At 36.9% G+C, this 20,965-nt stretch overlaps 1 protein-coding gene across 3 annotated transcripts in view; it reads right to left on the reverse strand.

Moving 5' to 3' along the window:
- Nucleotides 1–20,965, reverse strand: part of GLRB (glycine receptor beta) — an 86,568-nt gene that overhangs the window by 41,541 nt on the left and 24,062 nt on the right. Inside the window, exons 1-3 of one of the 3 annotated variants that reach the window (XM_053910991.2) lie at nt 8,722–8,845; nt 7,694–7,840; nt 6,906–7,056 (exon numbers count right to left, since the gene is read on the reverse strand). In XM_053910991.2, coding sequence (XP_053766966.1) covers nt 6,906–7,027 — 122 coding nt within the window. In that variant the 5' untranslated portion in view covers nt 7,028–7,056; nt 7,694–7,840; nt 8,722–8,845. Of the gene's footprint in view, nt 1–6,905; nt 7,057–7,693; nt 7,841–8,721; nt 8,846–20,965 lie in introns of those variants that run through there. The other 2 variants (XM_053910988.1, XM_053910990.2) reach the window with 2 other exon arrangements.

Raw genomic sequence — 20,965 nt, forward strand, 5'->3', positions numbered from 1 at the left:
TCTTGGCTTTCTTCTAAGGCGAATCTGGCCCATGAATAGATAAAAAGTAAATGCCAGCAGGTTAAACTGTCATTGGATAGAGCTCTTAAATACTTCAACTTTAAAAATTAATGAAATCTATTTTTAACACCCCCCCCGAAAAAGTAAAGTTTGATTATACACACGCTAGATAAGGATGAAAGATAGATGTCATTTTCAGAGACACATTGCATCTTTCTTCATATGAGCTTATAATGTAAAGCCTGAGTGCATGACAAAGGATCCAGTTGAGTGAGAAAATATTAATCCCAATTTCAGATTCTCCCCTCCCCCAAATAGGAGTCCGTGAGATCTAAATGAGGGGTGAAAAAGACTGGCCTCAGACGAGCGAGAACCCCGTCACTCTGGGGAGGAGAAGGAACACAGGGCAGTGTTCACAGCACCACGTGCCCCAGTGGAAACCGAGTCAGACAGTTTCCGTGTCCTCCTTGAAAATTTCAAGCTACCAACCCAGAACATTTTTTTTGTATGTCTGCCAAAATGTAAGAGTTCTCACATGAGCACCTACCTAAAAGACAAAAAAAGAAATATACTGTACCATATTTTAAAACAATTCAGAACTTTAAAGGCAACCAAAAATAATGTGACTGATATTGAAATTTATTTTTAAAGGTATTATGATATCATATCCAGTATTTGCCAAATGATTAGTGACATGATTAATATTTTCTATCACCTGTATTTTGTTAGCATTGTTTCTCGGGGGAAACAATGTTCCTTTTGAATGTAAAATTTCAAGATTTAAAATTATTTTTCTCTCACAAAACTCATACTTAAATAGAACTACACATTCTGAATATACCACACCTGTAATATTCAATATTTAGTGAGTCGTTCAACAAATATTTAACAAGTGCCCACCAGAGCCAGACATTTTTTTTTTTTAGGCCCTAGGAAAATACCAGCAAAAAACACACACAAAAACAATTGCCATCAATGGAGCTCAGCCCCCGGTTCATGGAGTAATTGGCCACAGGGTAGGAATCAGAAAGCCCCTAGTTTCCATTCTTTAAGGAATGGAAATACAAACCAGTGCTATGGTTTGTATTTGATATGGTGTTAAATGACCATTATCCAGGTCTAGCCATATTCATGATAAGGTGGTTATTTCAATGTCACGGTAAATATCATCACTCCTAATTAGTTTATTGGCTTTGCCTTTTTCCCCATGTGTGATTTTTTGGTTTACTTTTTATGTTCGAATACAAATTAGAAACAAAATTGAGTCAATACTATTGACAAAATAGTATATTAACATATAATATTGAATAGTTGACATAAGTGGAACCATTATAAACTAGAGCTAGGGCAGCCGTTCCAGAGGAAGTGCTTACAACTCTTGCTCCTTGAACATTTGGAATGTTTAAACCCAGCGAAATAACCTTTGCACTGGGCCAAGGCAACATGATCTGATAAACAATTATTTGTAAAACTAACGGGAAAACACACATCCTAACCACAAAAACTTAATTATGGACATTCCCTCTGAAGCTAGAATCAGTAACCAGTCATGGATAGCTAAGGGATAACTCAGTTTGTTAACACCAATGAGAATTTCTTTCCTCTATTCATGCAATCAGTTTCTCACTAAAAGTTATTTCCTCTGCCATCAGAACACAACTTGGGTTTCTGCCTGAATCTGTGCCCCAGACTCACACATTTGTGACCTCAAATAAACAATGATGCCTCTCACTTTGGCTTCTTATTTCTAGGCTAACAAAACTGTGTCAATAAAGATCCCAGCATTTTGTGTCTCTTTGTATGCAAATAGAGCAGCTGATTCTAAGACTCCTATGAAAAGCAGAGAACTTAGAATGGCCAAGGTAATACTGAAGAGCAAAGCCAGAGGACATGCAGGTATTCTGCTAGAGTAATAGGAAGGTGTGTTGCTGACGCAAGGTGAGCAGTAATGGACCAGTGGGACAGACGGAGAACCAAGCAACTGATTTACAATAAAGGTACTACTGCAATTTAGTCAAGTATGGTCTTCAAACAATGTGCTGCTTTTTAAAATGAGTCTGGACCCTGTCCTACATCATATACAAAAAATAAATATAAACAAACAAATAAATTGACATGGATTACAGAATTAAATGTGAAACATAAGACAATAAAGGGTCTAGGGGGAAAAAGCAGATTATCTTCATGACTTCGGAGTAGAGAAATATTTCTTAAGAAAACCACAAAAACATTAAAAAAGATTAATAAATCATTCAGACTCAGACTTCATTAAAAATAAGTACTTTAGTTCATCAAAAGACAGTTAAGAAAGTAAAAATGTATAACAAAAACTGGAAAGAGATTTGTAGAACATAGTGAGCACTTTTCAAAAGAGCTATAAGTCCAGTAGACATATGAAAAGGTGCTCAACAACATTAATCATTGGGAAAATGCAAATTAAAATCACGATGTAATATCTTATGCCCATATCTGATGACTAAAATTAAAATGACTGCAGATGGTACCAAGTTATGACAAGGATGTGAAGCAACTGGAACTCTCACACATAAATGATGAGAGTAGAGTTGGAAAATGGCCCATTATCATCTAAAGTTTAATATACTTATACCCTATGACTTAGAAGATTCATTTCTTAATATGTGGGTGTATATACTATCCTCAGTTTGGATGATTGTCTCCTATGTATGCTCTTATTTTAGTCATCCATAAAATGTTGAACACACATAAGGCCAAAATTTCACCAGGAAACATCATCCAGGTTGAAGATATCCCACTAATTACCCAGTTGTTAACTCAACTAATTTTAATATTGAGACCATATTTCTAAATAACATCCATAGGGATTATATAAGTTATTTTCAGGTACTTTAACCAATCCAGATATAATGACCTATAAGAGCCAAAGACCTTTTTATTCACTCTTTAAACAAATGTTTTTGGTGTGTGTGTGTTATGTTGATCTTCAGTGCTTGAGTCAGTAAGATACTGCTCTCCAGGAGCTTTCAATCTAGTGGGGAAAGCAGGCAATTACAACTGATGATTACCATAGACTATTATAAACGTGATAGGCAATTAAGGTACTATGGAGGCACAGAGTGTATTTATCTAAATGAGATTATCAAAGGAGATAACAGGGTTTGAGTCGAGTTTGAGGTCATTAAAAGACAAATGAAAATGTTAAATGTATGGGTGTGATGATCTTAAGAACTGTCTGGGCCAGACATGGATGAAGGGATCTACAATAAATACTGATATTTTTATCTACAGATTTGGACAACACCACAAAGGTGGGAGTCAACTAAAGAAAGAAGGAGAATGTTGGCATTTTCAGTTAAGGAAAGAGTACTTCCAGAGGTGTGAAAGAGCAAGTGTGTATGAGACTTGACTCTTGTGTGGGTGGGTTGTGGTGGGGGCTAGGATGGAGAGGTAGAGCTGGAGGTGTCAGAGGCCAGTTCAGCAAGAACTGTGGGTGCAGCCAAGAAATCAAGGCCTTGTTCAGAGTAATATGGAGTCCCTTCAAGGACTCTAAGCATTAGAATGACTTGACTATATCGAAAATTTAGAAAACACACTCTAGGGTCAGTGTGGAATGTGAACTGATGAAGGAAGATAAGAAGCAGGGAGACAAAGAGGTCACCAAAAAGGATGACAAGGAGTAAATAAAGAGTGTCCACATGGGAATGAAAATGAAGGACAAATTCCAATGACAGGAAAGACTGGATTGAGAAGTCTTGGGAACTACTGAATTTGAGAAGCTAAGATAGAAAGAGGAAGTCTAAGGTGAGCCCCAGGATCTTGTTTCAGTAGCAAAAAGGTGGTGCTATGATTTGCTGGAAAATGAAACACGGTCTTGGGAGGGGAGGGAGGATTTATGAACGTGGGCTTCACCATTTTAAGCTGAGTCTGAGGTCAAGACGGGATAGCCAGACAGAACAGTTGGGTCTAAGCCACGGCATTCTTCAGAGACGTCTGTGCTGGACATAGAAATTCAGGAGTTAACAGTGACTAAATGTGGTTACAGCCACAGATTTGGAGAAAACCACTCAGGCAGAATGCATAAAAAATCAGAAGAAAGACCAATAGCTTAAGGTGAATGTCAGGTTAAGGTGTAAAATAGAAAGCTGTGTCCAAAGACTTAATCTGAAATATTTTTTTCTAAATTAAAGTTTATTTCTTATTTATTAATATATATATAAAATTTCTCAAAATTTCTGAAAGCAAATTAATCAGGTAGTTTGTCAATGTGGTACTGTTCTTTCATTTAAATACCAAAAATTAATGAATAATAGCATATATTTATGATTTTATAACATCTCAAAACAACGAATTTAAAAAATAGTAAAGACCCAAGAAAAGTTTATGATATGATTCAAGCTCAACATCAAAATTATACCCTAGAATATTAAGGACCCCAAGTCCTTTATTTCTTCTATATTTTAAAACATTTTTCCTTTATGTACACTTTTTGAAGGAAATATTGTTAGAACAGTAAAGTGAGACATTTTTCTCATGTTTGCCACACTCAAAAAACACAACACACATGTTTACACAACACTGTTGCTTCATAAACTACTTTAAACATTAAGTTCAAATAAATCAAAGTGTCACCGGGTAAGAATTCCACCATATTGAGAAGTTTTATGATAGTCTGTACCTGGTTTCTGAGTTTTGTAATATTAAATATTCTTCCTAGTCAAGATATTTTTTGCTTAATCAACTTAACACCAGCTGGGCAAGCTGTATCACCCTTTAAGATACGAATACTTTGCATACCCTTTCACAGCACATTAGAGCTGAGATTCTCAACCCGGATGTTCAAAGAAACTTAATGTAATAGATCACCAGAGAAAGTGCTAGTCGTCTTAAATTCACAATTCCGTGTTAATAAAATCAAAATTCTTAATGAAATGCTCAAACCAAAAAATGCGTATCTAATTCTCTAAGATACATCTACTTTTTGTAAGTCAGAGTTTTGGCTGTATCCCCATGGTAACTATTAAGATTTATCTAGTCTCATAATTATAAAAAATAGACAAAAATTTTAAAATGTAGAAAATTTCAAAGATAAAATTGCAATTAATTACATATCTAAAATACTGTGATAAGGCTTACCAGGTATATGTAGGGGCTTCCTTGTGAAGATTTCCATATTACCAAAACAGGACCTCCATTGTTTCACTCCTTATCTACTAGATTTAACTTTAAAAATCTGTCTTAAATAACTATAGACAAGATACGTATATGCAGGCAGTTCATATATAAGGCAATTTTAATACTGTAGTTCTGTGAAGGGGTATAATGCTCTCAAAGACTCTTGTGAGATACATGGTGGCTAGGAGGCTTGCTAACGCCATGTTCAAAAATCTTTGATTTGTGATACTTCATGGGGCATGAGGAAGAAGACAAGAGCCCTATAAGCTTCCTCCTATAAAGAAACTGATCAAAGATGGCTTGACCCCACACACAGAATCACCATGACTAGAAGACATATACAACAGTGTGTCAATATGTCAACACTCATCAAATAAAAGGTTATTATAGAGACCATCTAAAACAGGAAAATGTGTCCTTTTGCTTGGGAAGAGTAAGGCCTGAAAACTTCCAGTTCCCTAAAATGTTAATCTGCTGGTTGTGCCACAGAAACTCTAATAGTGAAGAGTAGTGATCATTTCCAATGATGGTTATTACTGAGCCTGACCCTATCAGGCACTTCATACCCAGTTGGCCAGATGGCCAAGGACAGACACTTAAATATAACTCAGGGCCATCCCATCACACACCCAGCTAAGTAGCCCAGACATCAGACTGGGTCGCACTGGAAGGAGCAGGCCTATTAAAGCTGAAAATCGGGAGGCATTTCCTCATAGAGAGCTCAGTCTGACATGGATCGTGATGCTGTCTCCAGACCGTAGTCTCACAGACTCACACGCTCCAGAGTACCAATTCCAATATCCTGTACAGAATGCGCTTTCCAAAATGTACCTTAGAATCTGTTATTGAACACTTTAAAAACTGTAATAATCTACATTTAAATGATGATGCTGCTGAAATAATATTACCTGGGATCAACATGGCATTTAAGAAATCTTAATTTAAAAATGACCTGCAACAGCAAAATAATTTTTATCAGACATTACTGGATATGTTGCATGATTACCTAAAAGCACATTCTATTTTGTGGAAGTTATTTATGGACATGCTGTTCAACTGCTCTAACTATTGGACATTATTTGCTGTTACTCAGCCGTTGTATTTACCTTTCCTGTTTTTTTTAAAAAAGTATAAACTTCAAAACTAGTTGGGTTTTTTTTTTTGCCACCCCACCCCGAGTTGTTGATTTGGATTTAGATTTTGTTTTTACATGTAACTTCAAATTTAATGGCATATTTTTTGAGAAATACTCTAATTTCCTAATATAAATCCTTTTCCAAAAAGCTAATCCACCATGTGAATTTTCTTGTGCCATCCACTGAGTGTAAATTAAGTTGACTTTAAAATCATAGTTTAGCTATCTGATTTCTTTAATATGTATTTTTTAGGAATGTTTTTTAAATATCAGCTTCTGAAATGGTATTTGTTCAGAACATGCAATTTCAGTATCCAATTAAAGTTGCACATTTAGGGTAAGAAAAAGACAGTGACATTTTTTTCTCCTGCTATAAAAGATGTATGAAAATGTATAAGCTTGGGGCATAGACAAAACTTTATAAAACTCTACCTTTAATACTGGGAGTTAGCTTTCACACTCTAAACCTCTCTTCAGCCTATCACTTTCTACCTATGAAACAAATGAGTGCATATTCTGATATGAAAAGTTCTACTGATACATGTTTCAATAAACCACCTTCCTTGGATAAAAAATGCAATAACATTTCTCCATATGAGAATATAAGACATAAACGTACGATGGGCATAGATACTGCTTCTTTTTCCCCTTTCCCTTCTTCGAAGACTTCTCTTTAGAATAGGCTTCTTCAACCCACAAGGAAATTAAAATAAAAAAGGCAATCGCCAATAAAAACTTCATCTTGAAACGTTAAATTTCAGGAGATGGATCTACAAGAAAAAACAAGAAAACATTTACATTTATGAAGCAAATCTTTATAAGACTCTTGAAGGAATGTAATTGTTACTACCCAGTGGACATTTGTACATCAAATCCTCATTGCTCGTTCCTATGTGGCTATAGTTTACTATATACTTTGTGATGATTTAGCAGTAAAAGTTAGTTTAAATAATGGTAGGAAATAATAACCTCATGAGGTATAAAAGATAATCATGTGATATTTTGGACTCTAGAATTACATAAAATTGTAAATTGATATTGATTTTCATAGTATATTGATCTATGTTTAAAAAGATATCTGGAAGGATGTTTTAACACAGTGATAAAGTGGTTATCTCATGCTATTATATTTGGACTAATTTTTGTTTTCTTTTTAAAAATTTTTATATTGTTTCAATTTGGCATGTGTATTTTCCATAAACAATAAAACTAAATAAAGAGAATTTTAAGTATCAAAAATTGACAGATAAAAGAAAAAATTAGCATGAAAGAGTTTCACACTCTAAATTCATTGTTTTTATTTATACACACTAAAGTTGTAAGTTACTTTTTACCCCCCCAAAAGATTCATATAGATTTGAATTAGTTTTTTGTATTTCCTATTTGTTTGATACTAATGTTTATTACCATAAGATGATTTCTGAGTCCAGAAATTCTAGGTAACGTTATATAAAATAAAATAGCAAGTATGGTCATACTCTTCCAAATAATCTTCTTAGCCATATTTTAATAACATTTTCCATGCTGAAGTGAGAATTATATTCTTCCCAGAATCTGATGCATCAAAAACAGAAAGAAAAAAAAAACTTTAAGCCTCTGCTAATCCTGGAATATTTAAACCTCTTCTGTGTCCTTCATTTTCAAACCATAAATTGTTTTTCCTTCATTGTTTTCTGCAGAGAGAGGGACCTAGCATATCTCTCAACATTAACTTAATTCCCATCTGACCCTTATAAATTTGCTTCTCCTATGTCTTGTTTTTCATCTTCTTTTCTCCTGGAATTATTTTCTCACATTTACCCTTTACACCCCTAAAGGAAGCCAGGTCTTCATTTACAATGAAGAAAACAGAGGCTGCTTATCAGGCCAACAGCAATAGCAGAAGGCTCTCCTCTGTCAACTTAGAGCATTGGACGCTCCCTTCCCCCACCTTACGGTGGCATCTGCTTCCAGATACCTTTGCCCACAGCAGCAGGTACTTCTCCCACCTCCACATCCTTCCCCAAGAAAATCCAAGGGCGGTCCTAACAGTCTGAAGGGGCAGAGAGAAATGCAACACCACGCTCTCTCTGTCTTCACCGCAGACCTTTCAAAGGGGACAGCTGCAAGGACTGAAGGATCTTCACAAACAACAACGCCGGGAGCCCTCCCCGCCAAATTTGCCTTTAATGATCCCCGGCCCTCCGCATCCCTCCCTCCCGAGAGTGTCTGCGGACGCTACCGCATCGGTGACCCGGCTGCAGCTACCCTGCGCCCCTGTCCCCGCGCAGGGGAGCGCTCGCCCCCTTTCCCCGCACGCCGCAGTGCTCTTCATGCCCCCAGCACCCCAGCCTTGACCCTGTCTTTCCGCAGAGGCATTTGTTCCTGTCCGCAGACAACCGCCCACCTCCGTGCTCCCCAGCCCGTCCCTCCTTAGCCGAGCCCCGGACACGTACCCCAGGTGCCCCCGCCTGCAGCCGCCAGGCCAGGACGAGGCGGCTCGAGCCCCTGACGGCTGTGGCCGCGGGGGGGTGCGGCGGGCGCAGAGCAGGGGCCGTGCGTCCCCCGGCCGCGCCACCGCGGAGCTCCGCTGACGCGCCTGCTCCGGTCGCCGAGCCTGCGCCGTGGTGCGCCGCTGCCGGTGTCCGAAAGCACGGCCAGGACGGCCGCGGGGACTGCGGGCCGCGCCGCCGGGGCGAGGGATAGCGGGGCAGAACGGGGGAGGGGAGGGGACGGGAAGAGGTATCCCGGCCCGACGAGGGGGACGTCACACCACCTTTCCCTGCAGGCATTGGGAGGGTTTTCGAGCAGAAGAAATGTAGTCTCCCCTTTTAGGGCACCACAGACGATGAAGGCAGGGGGTCGGGGAAGGGCAGTGTTGTTACAGGAGAAAAAAGCCCTTTCCATGAGCTGGAATCCTTTAGGTTCACCTTGGAACCACTATTAACAACAACAACAACAATAAATAATAAATAATAAAACAAATGACCTTCTTGGCCCAAAGCAGACAAACCTACAGTTTCTGTAAGCTCATCATACGCCTAGACTCCTGGCATCTCACCTAATCTCTGAGTTTTATTTCTAATCTCTAAAAGTCTGACCTTTCCAAGCAACCTTAAATTAGTCAAACGACTAAGGCCACATAGTCATGCAGGTACGTTGTTTCAACATTTGTTAACTAACTAACACGTGTACAGAACTTGAGAGTTCCAGGATCCTTTCACTTCATTATCTCATTTGGCCCTCACAACATCCATTCTTGGCCAAGGCGTAAGTCCTCCTTCCCATTTTGCAGATGAAGAAAATGAAGCTCAAATGTGTTTGTTACGGGATATATACTTGGTGGTACATACGTTGAATGTAATTTACCAGAAACTCACAGTCTGTGTCTTAGCCACAAATAATTTCGGCTTTCTCCAGCAAAGTGTTCCTTGTCCTTGTTGTCTACGAAGTGGTCCTTCACTTGGCTATGTAGCTCTTGGATAACAGACTGCTTTGCTGTTATCTCTTGACTGTGTACCTAATTGATTTTTTTAATCAAGAAAGCATTGGTTCAGGTGAGCATCACTTAGCACTGTACTCTGAACCTACAGATGTATACACCTTTTGCAACCCATAGCATATGAGGAGAAGGAGCCTTCATTGTATACGGTAATTGCCTGCCTCTTCTCACCAGAAGCAGGAGACGCAGATGGATGTTTTGTAGACATGATGCAGTGTGTAAACACAAAACACAAGATGGCAACACAGGACACAGCTGAATATTGGTTGTTTATCTCCTGGCTAACTGGGAGCAGCTGCTCACTGCCACCGCCCAGCATCACACGTGGGCATCACAAGGCATCCTGCCACCCTGGATAAGATCAAAATTCAAAATTCTAAGTATTCTTGCTGCTGAATGCATATTGCTTTTGCATCATGTAAGACAAAAAGTCAGAAGTCAAGCCATCGTAAATGAGGGACTGTCTGTATAACCATCTTCTATAAGCTTTACAAGACATGCTGCTCCCCAAGATTAGTATTTGATCATTGCTTTATTTAAAGAGCTATCCTTTTTCTGGAGATTCCAAATTGGATCAGGACTTTGGATGTTAAAAGCGTACAAAGGAGTACTGTATTGATCATGTAAGCTTTATAAGATCTCAGTTTTGGAGAATAGGTTATATAAGGAAGGATAAAATAAGTTTCATGGAAACAAGGGAGTTTAGATGAAGAGGACCTTAAACTTCATTTGCATATAATCAAGGAATAATTAAGAGTTTGGAATAATTGGATGTTCACATTTGTATGATGACATAGACTTATGTTTTACTTCCAAAATCTTGAGGACACATTTAAAAGAACTTCTAAGCTGAAAATATCTAAAATTGACTTGTTCACTTTTCCTGCTATTATCTCTAATGATGTCACATATAGATAATTCATTGGATAATTAGGTGAATCATAAGACAATCATGTCCAGTTGTCTGGACAGGTTTGAGTTTGGTTTGGTTTGGGTTTTTTTGCCCAAATATTAGGAAATACAGTTAATGAACTATTCTAGGCCTGTGAAGCTGTGAAGTTCAGAATTTTGAATATTTGCTATGAATATAATCTACTCACTTGTATTTATATAGCTGTTTTATACTATATCATCAGTGGGGAAGCTTCCAAATAATCTTGAAATAATGTATTTTCCCCAATCATGTCAAATGTTGATCCACACCTCCTCTATTTCTTCTTTATCTACATTACTCCCTTAGTAATTTGATTCAGTCATATGGCTTTAAATACCACATTAATGACTTCCAAATTTATTTCTCCAGATGAGACCTCTGTTCAGAGCGCTAGACTCATATTACTAAATGCCTTGTCAACATCTCCACGTGCACATTTAATAAATATTTAAAAATCAGCATTTCCAAAGTGGAACTAATGCTCTTCCCAAATTCTGCTCCACACTCAGCCCTCTTAGTGGATGGCAATCCCTTCCTCCTTGTTGCTCAGGCCAGAACTCTAGAGTTCGTTCTTGATTTCTCTCGTTTTCTCCCTCCCACATTCAGTCTCTAAGGAAACCCTGTTTATTCTCAAATTATATTCAGAATCTCGCTACTTCTCACTATTTCTACTGCGAACAACCTGGACTGAGCCACCACCATTTCTAAGTTAGATAGATTATTGTAATAGCTTCCAGGTGGCACCCCCTGCCTCCTTCATTGCTCTCCCCATCCTCTAGCATTCTCAACACAGCAGCCACCTACCCTTAAAACATGTCACATGGCAGATTATGTCACTGCTCTGCCCTAAACCCAACAGTCCTCACTTCACTCAGATTCTAATCTAAACCCAAGTGCTCACAATGGTTTACATGGTCCCAATTGTTATGCTCCCCTCCCAACAACTCTACCTTCTACCCGCCTTCTTCCTGCCCCTCGCTCTCTCTGTTCCAGCTGCACTGACCTTGCTGCTTCTCCAACATCTCCACGCTAGGCAGGAGACCACGCTTAGGTCATTCGTTCCAGCTGTTCCCTCTGCTTAACATCCTCTTGCCCAAAGTGTCACATGCCTAACTCCCTAACATCTTCAAATTTTCTCTCAGATGTCACCCTCTGAAGGAGATTTAGTAAGTATTTAAAAGAGCAAACTACTGCCATGTAAGAATTTCTGATCCCCTTACCTGCTTTTTCCCTTTTTCATAGTACATATTACCTTGTAAAATATTATATGATTTGTTCATATATCTGTTGCCTCTTTTTCCTCACTAAAACATAAGCTCAATTAAAGACGAGATTTTTGTCTGTTTTTATCCATTGATATTGTCCAAACACTTGGAATAGTGCTGAAAACTTGAGTAAAGCTTGGCCTAGTTACTTTATTTCTTTAAATTTCATGATTTTGTATTAGTAAAATGAAAATGACAGTACAGAATTTGCAGGATTGGTCTAAGAACTGAACAGGTTGATTTATGTTAAATATCTGGGATTAACACATAGAAGAGGGACCATAAATAATTACCTTCCCCCTTTTAATTTTTTTGTATTTGCTAATGGAATGATAGATTTTTAATTAATAGAACCCTGGTGCACATTTTTTCTACTTTGTTGTTCCTTCATGTTTCTGTGGAAACATTTTGTAGGCCTATCTCAGGGTACTCAATAGGAATCCTATTTCCCATGCACCCCGACATCACATGGCCTATAATATATTAATTTTATTTTACTTCTTCAGAAACTTAAACACTGTCCTAAAATACCCTGTATTATATTAAGAAATCAATTATATTAAGAAGATGAATTAGTCTCACCAAGTCATTTGTTCATAGGATGCAAGCACTTACCACCATTGCTGCTCACTGCTTATATAGCTAATGGAACATGTCTGAAATATGTATACTTCCTTTCTATGTTCTTTACTTATGAATCATATTTATTCTTTAATGAAAGCCTGAACTGTGATAGTCATTCATGAGAGTTTTCACTAAAACTTCAGTCTATGTGCTATTATAACCATCAAATATTTTTTTTTAAAAACCATGCACCTCTTTTAGATGTGTTCGTCCCCAAATCATCCTATTTAAGGATATCTCAAAAGTAAGTAATTGGAATATAAATAAAGAGAAGATTACAGCTGATGATGATTAGAATAATGGGCCAGTTATTTGGCATCTGTTAAGTACTATTCATAAATTTTGAAAGACAGCAAAACTTGTATTGGGAAATGTTAATGAGTAGCCAGTCTTAATGTACTAGGATAATGAAAATAATATTTTATAACCCAAAATCAGTTCCATATGCTTTTCAGACACAGCATACTATCCTTACTATATTCTCCAATACCCTAATTACTTTCAAACTAACTTTTAAACAATAATGTCCACTTTTATTGATTATTTGTTAATTTAAAATGTCATTTATATTATACTTCAAAAACGTCAAGATATTTTTGCAAGTATTTTCATACTCATGTTTTTTATTAGAGATCAGAGGTTAAGAAAGGGAAATTAAATCATCCGGGATAATAGTTGGAAAGGGAAGAGATCGTTTCATTTTTAATGTCCTATCACAACACTAAGACTCTGGTCCTAGTTATACAGGGGTGAGTGAAAGCAGATTAAGTTTTAGACATAGACACGGTTTGTACAGAATTCTGGCTTCAGATTAGGATCTTGAAATCAAAGAGACTGTTCTCGTACTGGATCCAGGCCCTTACTTCCAACTTTAAGTTGGTCCAAAAGATTAACTAATATGTGAATTATTTTTCACTTAATTTTTTCCTGTTAAACATAATAATAATGGCACTAATAATTATTATCATTATTGATTGAGTATATACTGTTTTCCATATACTACACAAACCACATTAAATTTATTATCTTCTCAACAACTTTATGGGGTCAATCCTATTCTTATTACAACAAAGATCCAGAGGCATCATATAAGTTCTCCAAAGTCACTTTGCTAATAAACAATTGAGAGAGCTATGCACCTAATTATTTCTGATTTGGGACACTGGACTCTTAAGATACTTTTTGTGTGGCTGCAAATTGTTTATTCAATAATATCTCATGATACCCATAAATACATTAATGTACAACCTAAATACCACATTGTGATAATGTGAGAAGATAAAAGCGGAAATAAGATATTCTTATGTATGAATATATGCATTATGGGAAACAGTTCAGAACAATGGAAGGCCCACTGGAACATTTGCCAACCCACCATGGGGAGGACCCAAGCCTGGGGAGGAACGCTCTGTGATTGGAGGTGTATGGACTCAAGACAGGTATCAAGGTTTTAACATTTTACTCTGAATATTCAGTGCAAAGCACCTACAAGATACGACGGAGCTTTTGGGTCGATTAGACATATGTCCTAAGCCGTTAGCAAGAAAAGAGGGAAAAAAGTGATTCACCTTTTACGTTAATGACACAAGGCTAAGTTCAACACTGATTATATCAGAATCACTGATTTTAGCCAAAACTCTTCATGTCCAAATAGATAGGGCAAAGCCACTGTCATCCACAGATCTGTTTGTGTGAGTTATTTATTCCTTTATTTTATAGTTAGCATGGGATTGTCAGCTCATGCAGGGCTGCTGGAAGCCAAACATTTCCTCTGAAGCAGTAACAACAGTTATCAGGGCAGAAGCAGATGACTAGTAACTCAGGGCCACAAATCTTCCAGTCAAAAAGAATCTCTTCCAAAAGTATTTGCAGTTTTTCCCAAGTCTGAGCAAAGTTATAGTGACCTCTTTGGACAAGCCTTGAATCTGTCCATCAGCTTTGTTGCAGATCTGGGAAGAGGTCAGATGCTCCAGCTGCCAGGGTTAGGTTTACAGGTTCAAGACAACCTGCTCTCTTCCTCTGCTGTTCAAGACAGATATGTAATACCAGCTTAAAAAGCAAAATCCTAAAAAAAAAATCCTAAAATTTTAAACCATGTGGACAATGCCAATTAATTCAACTGAATTTGCCATAGATTTTTTTGGTTTTTTTGTTTTGTTTTGTTTTTGTAAATTAATGAAAGCCAGGATCTGGTAATTGAAAGTGTATGAAGGTGAAAATGATAGAGTGCTAATAATAGCATTAGACTACTTTAAAGAAAGCCATTAAGACTGAAGGAATATAACATAGTTCATTATTATTTGGAGGAAATAAAGATGAATTTTTCTTTGAATAGAAACATGTTTTGGATATCTGTGGGCCAAACTTGTTGTAGGCAACTAAAATATAAAAACAAGTGAGAAATGGCACCTATACTAAATGATCCAAAGCAGGGGAAACAGGCGGATGTTTAAAATAGTGTGGTTATGAGTTATCACATAGGAAAGTACAGAACATTCTGAAAGCCCAGAATAGCACTCTGGGGCAATCATGAAGTTTTCCCAAAGGAGATGGCTGGGATGAATCTTGTAAACTAGTTAGGGGTTAACTGGATGAAAATCCTTCTGGTGCAGAGATTTTTTTTTTCTAAACAGAAAGACCAGACTGGGATGTATCTGGGCATTAGAATTGAATGTGAACTAAGTGGGTGTTCAAAACTTCAGTGTGGCTGGACCACTGCAGGAGCACAGAAGAAGATAAAGCCAAAGATGTAAATAAGATCAGGTAGTAAAGAACATTGAATGCCATGCTAAGAGTTTATTATGACTTTATTCTGAAGACTATGAGAGCCACTGAAGAATTTTAAGTAGCAGAAAGAACAAGACCAGATTTACATTTTAAAAGTGTCATTAGCAAAAGAACATGTTGATTTTGAATTGTTTCCACATGCTAAAGAATTTCATTAAACTAGATTAAGCAAACAATGCAATGAATTTGCCCTGAGAATAAATCTCTTTCAAAGTAACTTATTGTGATTTGGAAATAACACACCATTGTTATTTCATTTTGTGCTATATTAATTCCTTTTTGGTGTTTTTATTAAATAGCTGTGAAACTGATTTAAGTGGTTATTCATGGATTTTTTTTTTTAGAAATTGAAATCGCTCCATTAATGAATCACACAGTCTAATTTTATAAGGATAGATTTAAAAAATTACTTCTTTTTTTAATACAGAATATAATGACATAAATTTAGGAAAGCAAACATATAAAAGGAGGTAAATATGATACTTGAGTCTATGCCTGTTTGAACATTATGGTTTTTTGTTTGTATTCTAGTGTGTTATCAAAAGAAACAGGATTTTTCAGGAAAAATCCTTTATTACCATCCCATTCTGGTTAGTATAAATCCTAGGGAAATTATGTGCAATTGATTGAGTTAATTGTTTACATTTGAAAACCTGGACAGAAGATGTCTCAACCAGATGCCAAATAGGGTACAGTGTTATTGATGGGCTCACTACAAGCAATAGCAATTTTCTTACGCTAATGAAAGAATATATTTAAAAATTTACAATAGATGGCATTAGTTCAGATTCACTGATTTCATTATGAACACTTAACTGCTGCTTTTAACAAATTTGTAGAGCCAACTAGGAATTGATCTGGAAGAAGATGAAAAAGCCAAGAAGGAGGAATTATGCCTAATTTAAGAAGGTCAAAAGAACCTGGTATGTTACATGTGAATATAGCTCAGTAGATTTAATATTGTTTCCACTGTCTTTGAAGCAATGCATTTTATTATCTCCACATTGACAAGCAGACAAAAATACATTTCAAGAATTAGACCATTTCATTCTCACAATTTATCTGGATAGCATCATTTTGAAAAAAATAGGACATTATTGATTTGAGAGCTTCAGCTTGCTAGATTCAAAATAGTAATTGAAGAATTTTTCTAATATAACAGATGTAGGTACATATTCTTTTACTTTAGCTAATTCAAATGTTAGGACCTCTTTTACTTATAAAGAACCAAATATAAAAATTCTTCAATCTTCTTTAGGCATACGTTTCTATATTTAAACAAACATCAATATAATAGAGTTACTTTGTCTAAATTTTGTTATTTGAGAAGATGGAAAAAGTTAATAACTAACAGGAGATTCCACAAACTTGGCTTCCTAGGTTACTACTCATAAATCCTCTTTCTAAAAAATCACCTCTCTGGTACTGTCCACGTGTGCGTGTGTGTGCACAAACTCATTATGTTTTGAGAACTTAGGCTGAGGGGTTGGGGCCAAGGGATACATACAGTTTAAGGAGAAGCAGGAAATTGAATAATCTAGTAAAAGGGTTGCTTTTACAAGAGGGCTCTGTAGGTAGCAGCTTTTATCATGCAAGACAATGTATCCTGAAAGGAGAACCTGCATGAGAAAATTGGAGTGATGACACCCCACGCCATGGTTTTTATGGTGGAACTGTTCTTTTGGGCTTTGTAATATGGGAAAAAGCATGATGCACTTATCTCTCGTGTCCCCTTAAGGAAAAGACTGTGCCAGAGGAGTGGGAAGTCAGGAGAAGGATGCCCCTTACACTCGCTCCATAAGAGCTTACCAACCCGGAGCCTTTCAAACAGAGCCACTCACTCTGTGGGTCTGTTTTCCCACAGCTTTCCAGTCCATTGGTACCTGGCCAACAGGTGACAGAATTCATTTTTAACCTCTCACTACCTGGGTAAGGCATTCCCAGATATGAATAAGGAAATCAAGGTGAATTCTTAAGATGATCCAAAAAGACATTTCAATGAAATTATCAGAAAACAAAAAAGAGGTTTCAAAATTTTTAAACATCAAAACAATTTTTGTGTGTATGAAAAAGTTAATAGAGGAAATTTTTAAATAGATTGCTGAAAAACAAATCATCAGTTAGGAAAATCAAAGGTCAGACTCCTTACTAATTTTTATGCATCACATGCTAGAGCTGAGACATGTGTAGCAAAATTTCTATTAATGAAAAGATAAGTACACAAATCATAGTGGGAGATTTTTAACATAACTTATTCAATAATTGTCAGATCAAGCGGGAACAAAAAGTGAAAGATAAAGAATTTGTTGGCTTGTTTTTTCCCCATCCTTTTCTTTTATTAACAAGATATATGATTCTCTTGCACCTGAGCAGATTTGTGGTGCCCGAAATACAAAATAACTGAGACCACCTCAATTTTGTACCCCTGCTGTCTCTCCTCTCTTCCCCTCTCCCCTCTCTGGCTGGGCTGGAACCACGTGATGCTGAGAACAGAAGTTGAGTGACAGAAGCAACATGACTGATCTAGTATAAAGAGAATATTATAATTAATAAAAAAACATATTTAAAATCCACATATGATCTTTCCCAAACACAAATTCTTTGTTTCTGTGGTAGCAGGTAATTCATATTTATAGGGTCATAATGAGTAATTTAACTAATTCCAGGAAAATGAATCTACAGAAGCTTCATTTTCAAGCTACGATTCAATAAACTAAAATTTAGTTATAAATGACTGGAAACATGAACACACACACATAAAGTGCTCTATTTCCAAAATTGAAATCACATTTCTAAATAAAACTTGGTTTAAAGGAAATCAAAACTGAATATATGAGCTTTAGAAATTAATTATGAATCTCTATATTTCAAAAGTAATGGATTTAGACCAAAGCAGTATTGAGAAGTAAATTTATAACTATAAATGCATTTAAAGAACACAAGAATATTTTAAATAAATGGATTAAACATTCAACCTAAGAAGTTACATAAAAAAACATTATTTAAGTATAAAATGAAACAATAAAATCAAAAGGAAAATTAAATAACAAATTAACTATACCAGTTAAGTAAAATAACCTGGCAAAGTCTTAATTTGTATCAAAACAAAAGATTTTACAAACATATCACTCATTATTAGTAAAAAGACAAGAAACATAAAAAATGTAAGGAATAAGTTGATATGCAACAGATGACATTCAAGGAGATATATAAGTGGCCACAATTAAGTTTAGAAGACAGAATACACAAGACCAATACCCACAGACTATATTGGAAAGCACACTAGATTTTCTATTGCAGGGGTTAACAAACCATTTTCTATAAAGAACCAGATAATGAATATTGGAGATGGTATTTGTAGTACTATCTCCGTTGCAAATACAGATATTCCATGCTATTGCAGCATGAAAGCAGTCATAGAAAATTCTGGGGTATGACGATATTAAAAAAAAAGAGGTGAGAATATGGAATTGGCCCTCTAGCTACTGTCTAATGTCACTCAGGTCATTGTCACTGTTTTCTAAGGTCTCCTCTGTATTTCGGAGGAGAAGTGTGGGATTACTTTTCCAGAATCCACGTGCTAGTGTGATTTGGGTTAGAGCCTACCATTGAGAGAAACCCACTTGGGATAGAAATAGTGGACGCAGAGCAGAAGGCCGTCACTGTTCAGAGTAAATTGCAGACAGCCTGTCAGTTCTTGTGCCTGGGTGCTTTGTTTGCCAAATTCTGCGGTTTAGATAGTAAATCTGTTTGGTTCTCTTAAATTACATCCTCAAGCTTAGACATCTTCATTTTGAACTCTGGTTTTTATTCCTTTATTTTATTTCTTTATTTGTTTAAAACTCAGGGAAAGAAGAGTGGTGACATTTCAAAGGGAGAACCTCAAGATATCAACAAGTGGCTATTGAAAGGCAGCTGGCTCTTAAGTTACTGGGTACGAAGTCACAGCGGTATTCCCTATATGCCACCTGGGTCCTCCATTACCCAAATGGGCCTGCCTAACATTGTTCTTCCTTCTTAGTGGTACAAATATAATGATCTGTCTTTCAGTTTAAAGAGTAAAGGGCACCCGTACCCCTAAAAATTTTACTGATGTGATGGATCCCTATACTTTTGTGGGTTTTATTTCCCACCCTTTGGACCATATGGGTTTTATCAAGGCCTCCGAACTACTGGCCACTTCTGGCGCATCCAGTCCAACTAGCATAATGACATTAATCTAGGGGACATATGTGATGTTCCATGGGATATCCAGAGGACACAGATCTTTTAGGTCTGTATCATGGTGTGGCACAAGAGGGTTAACCTAGTCCTAGGACAAAACTCTAAATGTCTATAAATATCTATTCCAAGTGAATTTGAACTCTTCATGATCCTTATTTCAGATAAAAACAAAAAAACCCCACACTTTTTAAATCAATGGCCACACCATGCACCTGTTATTCTATTCTAGCAAAGATGATCACATCTGGCCCAGAAGCTGCATCTTGGACTACTGCTTGGTTGACTTCGCAGTCACCCTGTCATACTCCAGTCGGGCAGATGATCCCGAAATTGCGCATTAGCATCTGCTTTTTTGAACATTCCTGGCACAAACTTCTGCAGCTTGGCTTCCCTCTGAAGTCAACTCTAAGTTCAAGATTAGCTTGCCAGACGTTTGTGAAGGAGTGCTCTTGGGAACCCATGACTGTGGCAGAGAGAGAAAGGAAACAGGATGAAACAGAGAAAGAAGCTGAGCTGTAATGTTGTCCCAACAACTGTCCCTGTGGGCTCCATGGAGAGGTCTGGGCTGGGATGGCCTCTCAGAGGTGTCCTGAGTTGGGGGGGTGCTGGACCTTACTGCCCCTGTGCTGATCGATTGCTGGATGCAGACTAACCCCAGAGACAGATGTGACCTGGAATGAGCCAGTTGTCCTCAGTCAAGGCCAATTTCCAGAAAAGACTGAGAGCTGAGAACGAACCATTCTCAGCAGCGGAAAGAATTTCTTTTATTTATTAAGGTTAACGTGAGTTGCACATCAGAGTATCCCTCAGAATCAGATGACAGTGTATGGGGACATTATCTGGGCTTTCCAGTCTGCTCTGTCATTCGACTTCTCTATCCTTGCACAAATATCACAGTTTTCATTACTGTAGCTTTACAATAGTTCTTGATATTTAGTAGTGCCTAGGATTGTTTTTATCTTCGAGATCGGTATTGTTGGTCCTTTCCTTATACATTTTAGAATAAGCCCATCATTTTTTATTTAAAAAATTCCTTCTGGGATTTTGGTTGTGATTGCATTGAATCTATTCATACTTTGGGGAAAATTAATATCTTCACAATACCATACTTTCCAGTGAACATAAATTATCTTTTAATATATTTAGTCTTCTTTAGTCTTAAGAATTTTAGTTTCTAGTCTAAGGATTTAGAGTATCTTTTGTTAAGTTCATTCCTAGACATTTGATATTAGTTGAAGTTATTGTAATGATGTTATTATTTCTGTTTCATTTTTTTGTTGTTGCTTTGCTACTGGAATGCAAACAATTTTTCTAAATAGGATACATATCCAATAATCTGACTAAATTCACTTATTAATTCTAAT

Source organism: Desmodus rotundus, chromosome 9 (genome assembly GCF_022682495.2).
Source record: "Desmodus rotundus isolate HL8 chromosome 9, HLdesRot8A.1, whole genome shotgun sequence".
Lineage (NCBI taxonomy): Eukaryota > Metazoa > Chordata > Mammalia > Chiroptera > Phyllostomidae > Desmodus > Desmodus rotundus.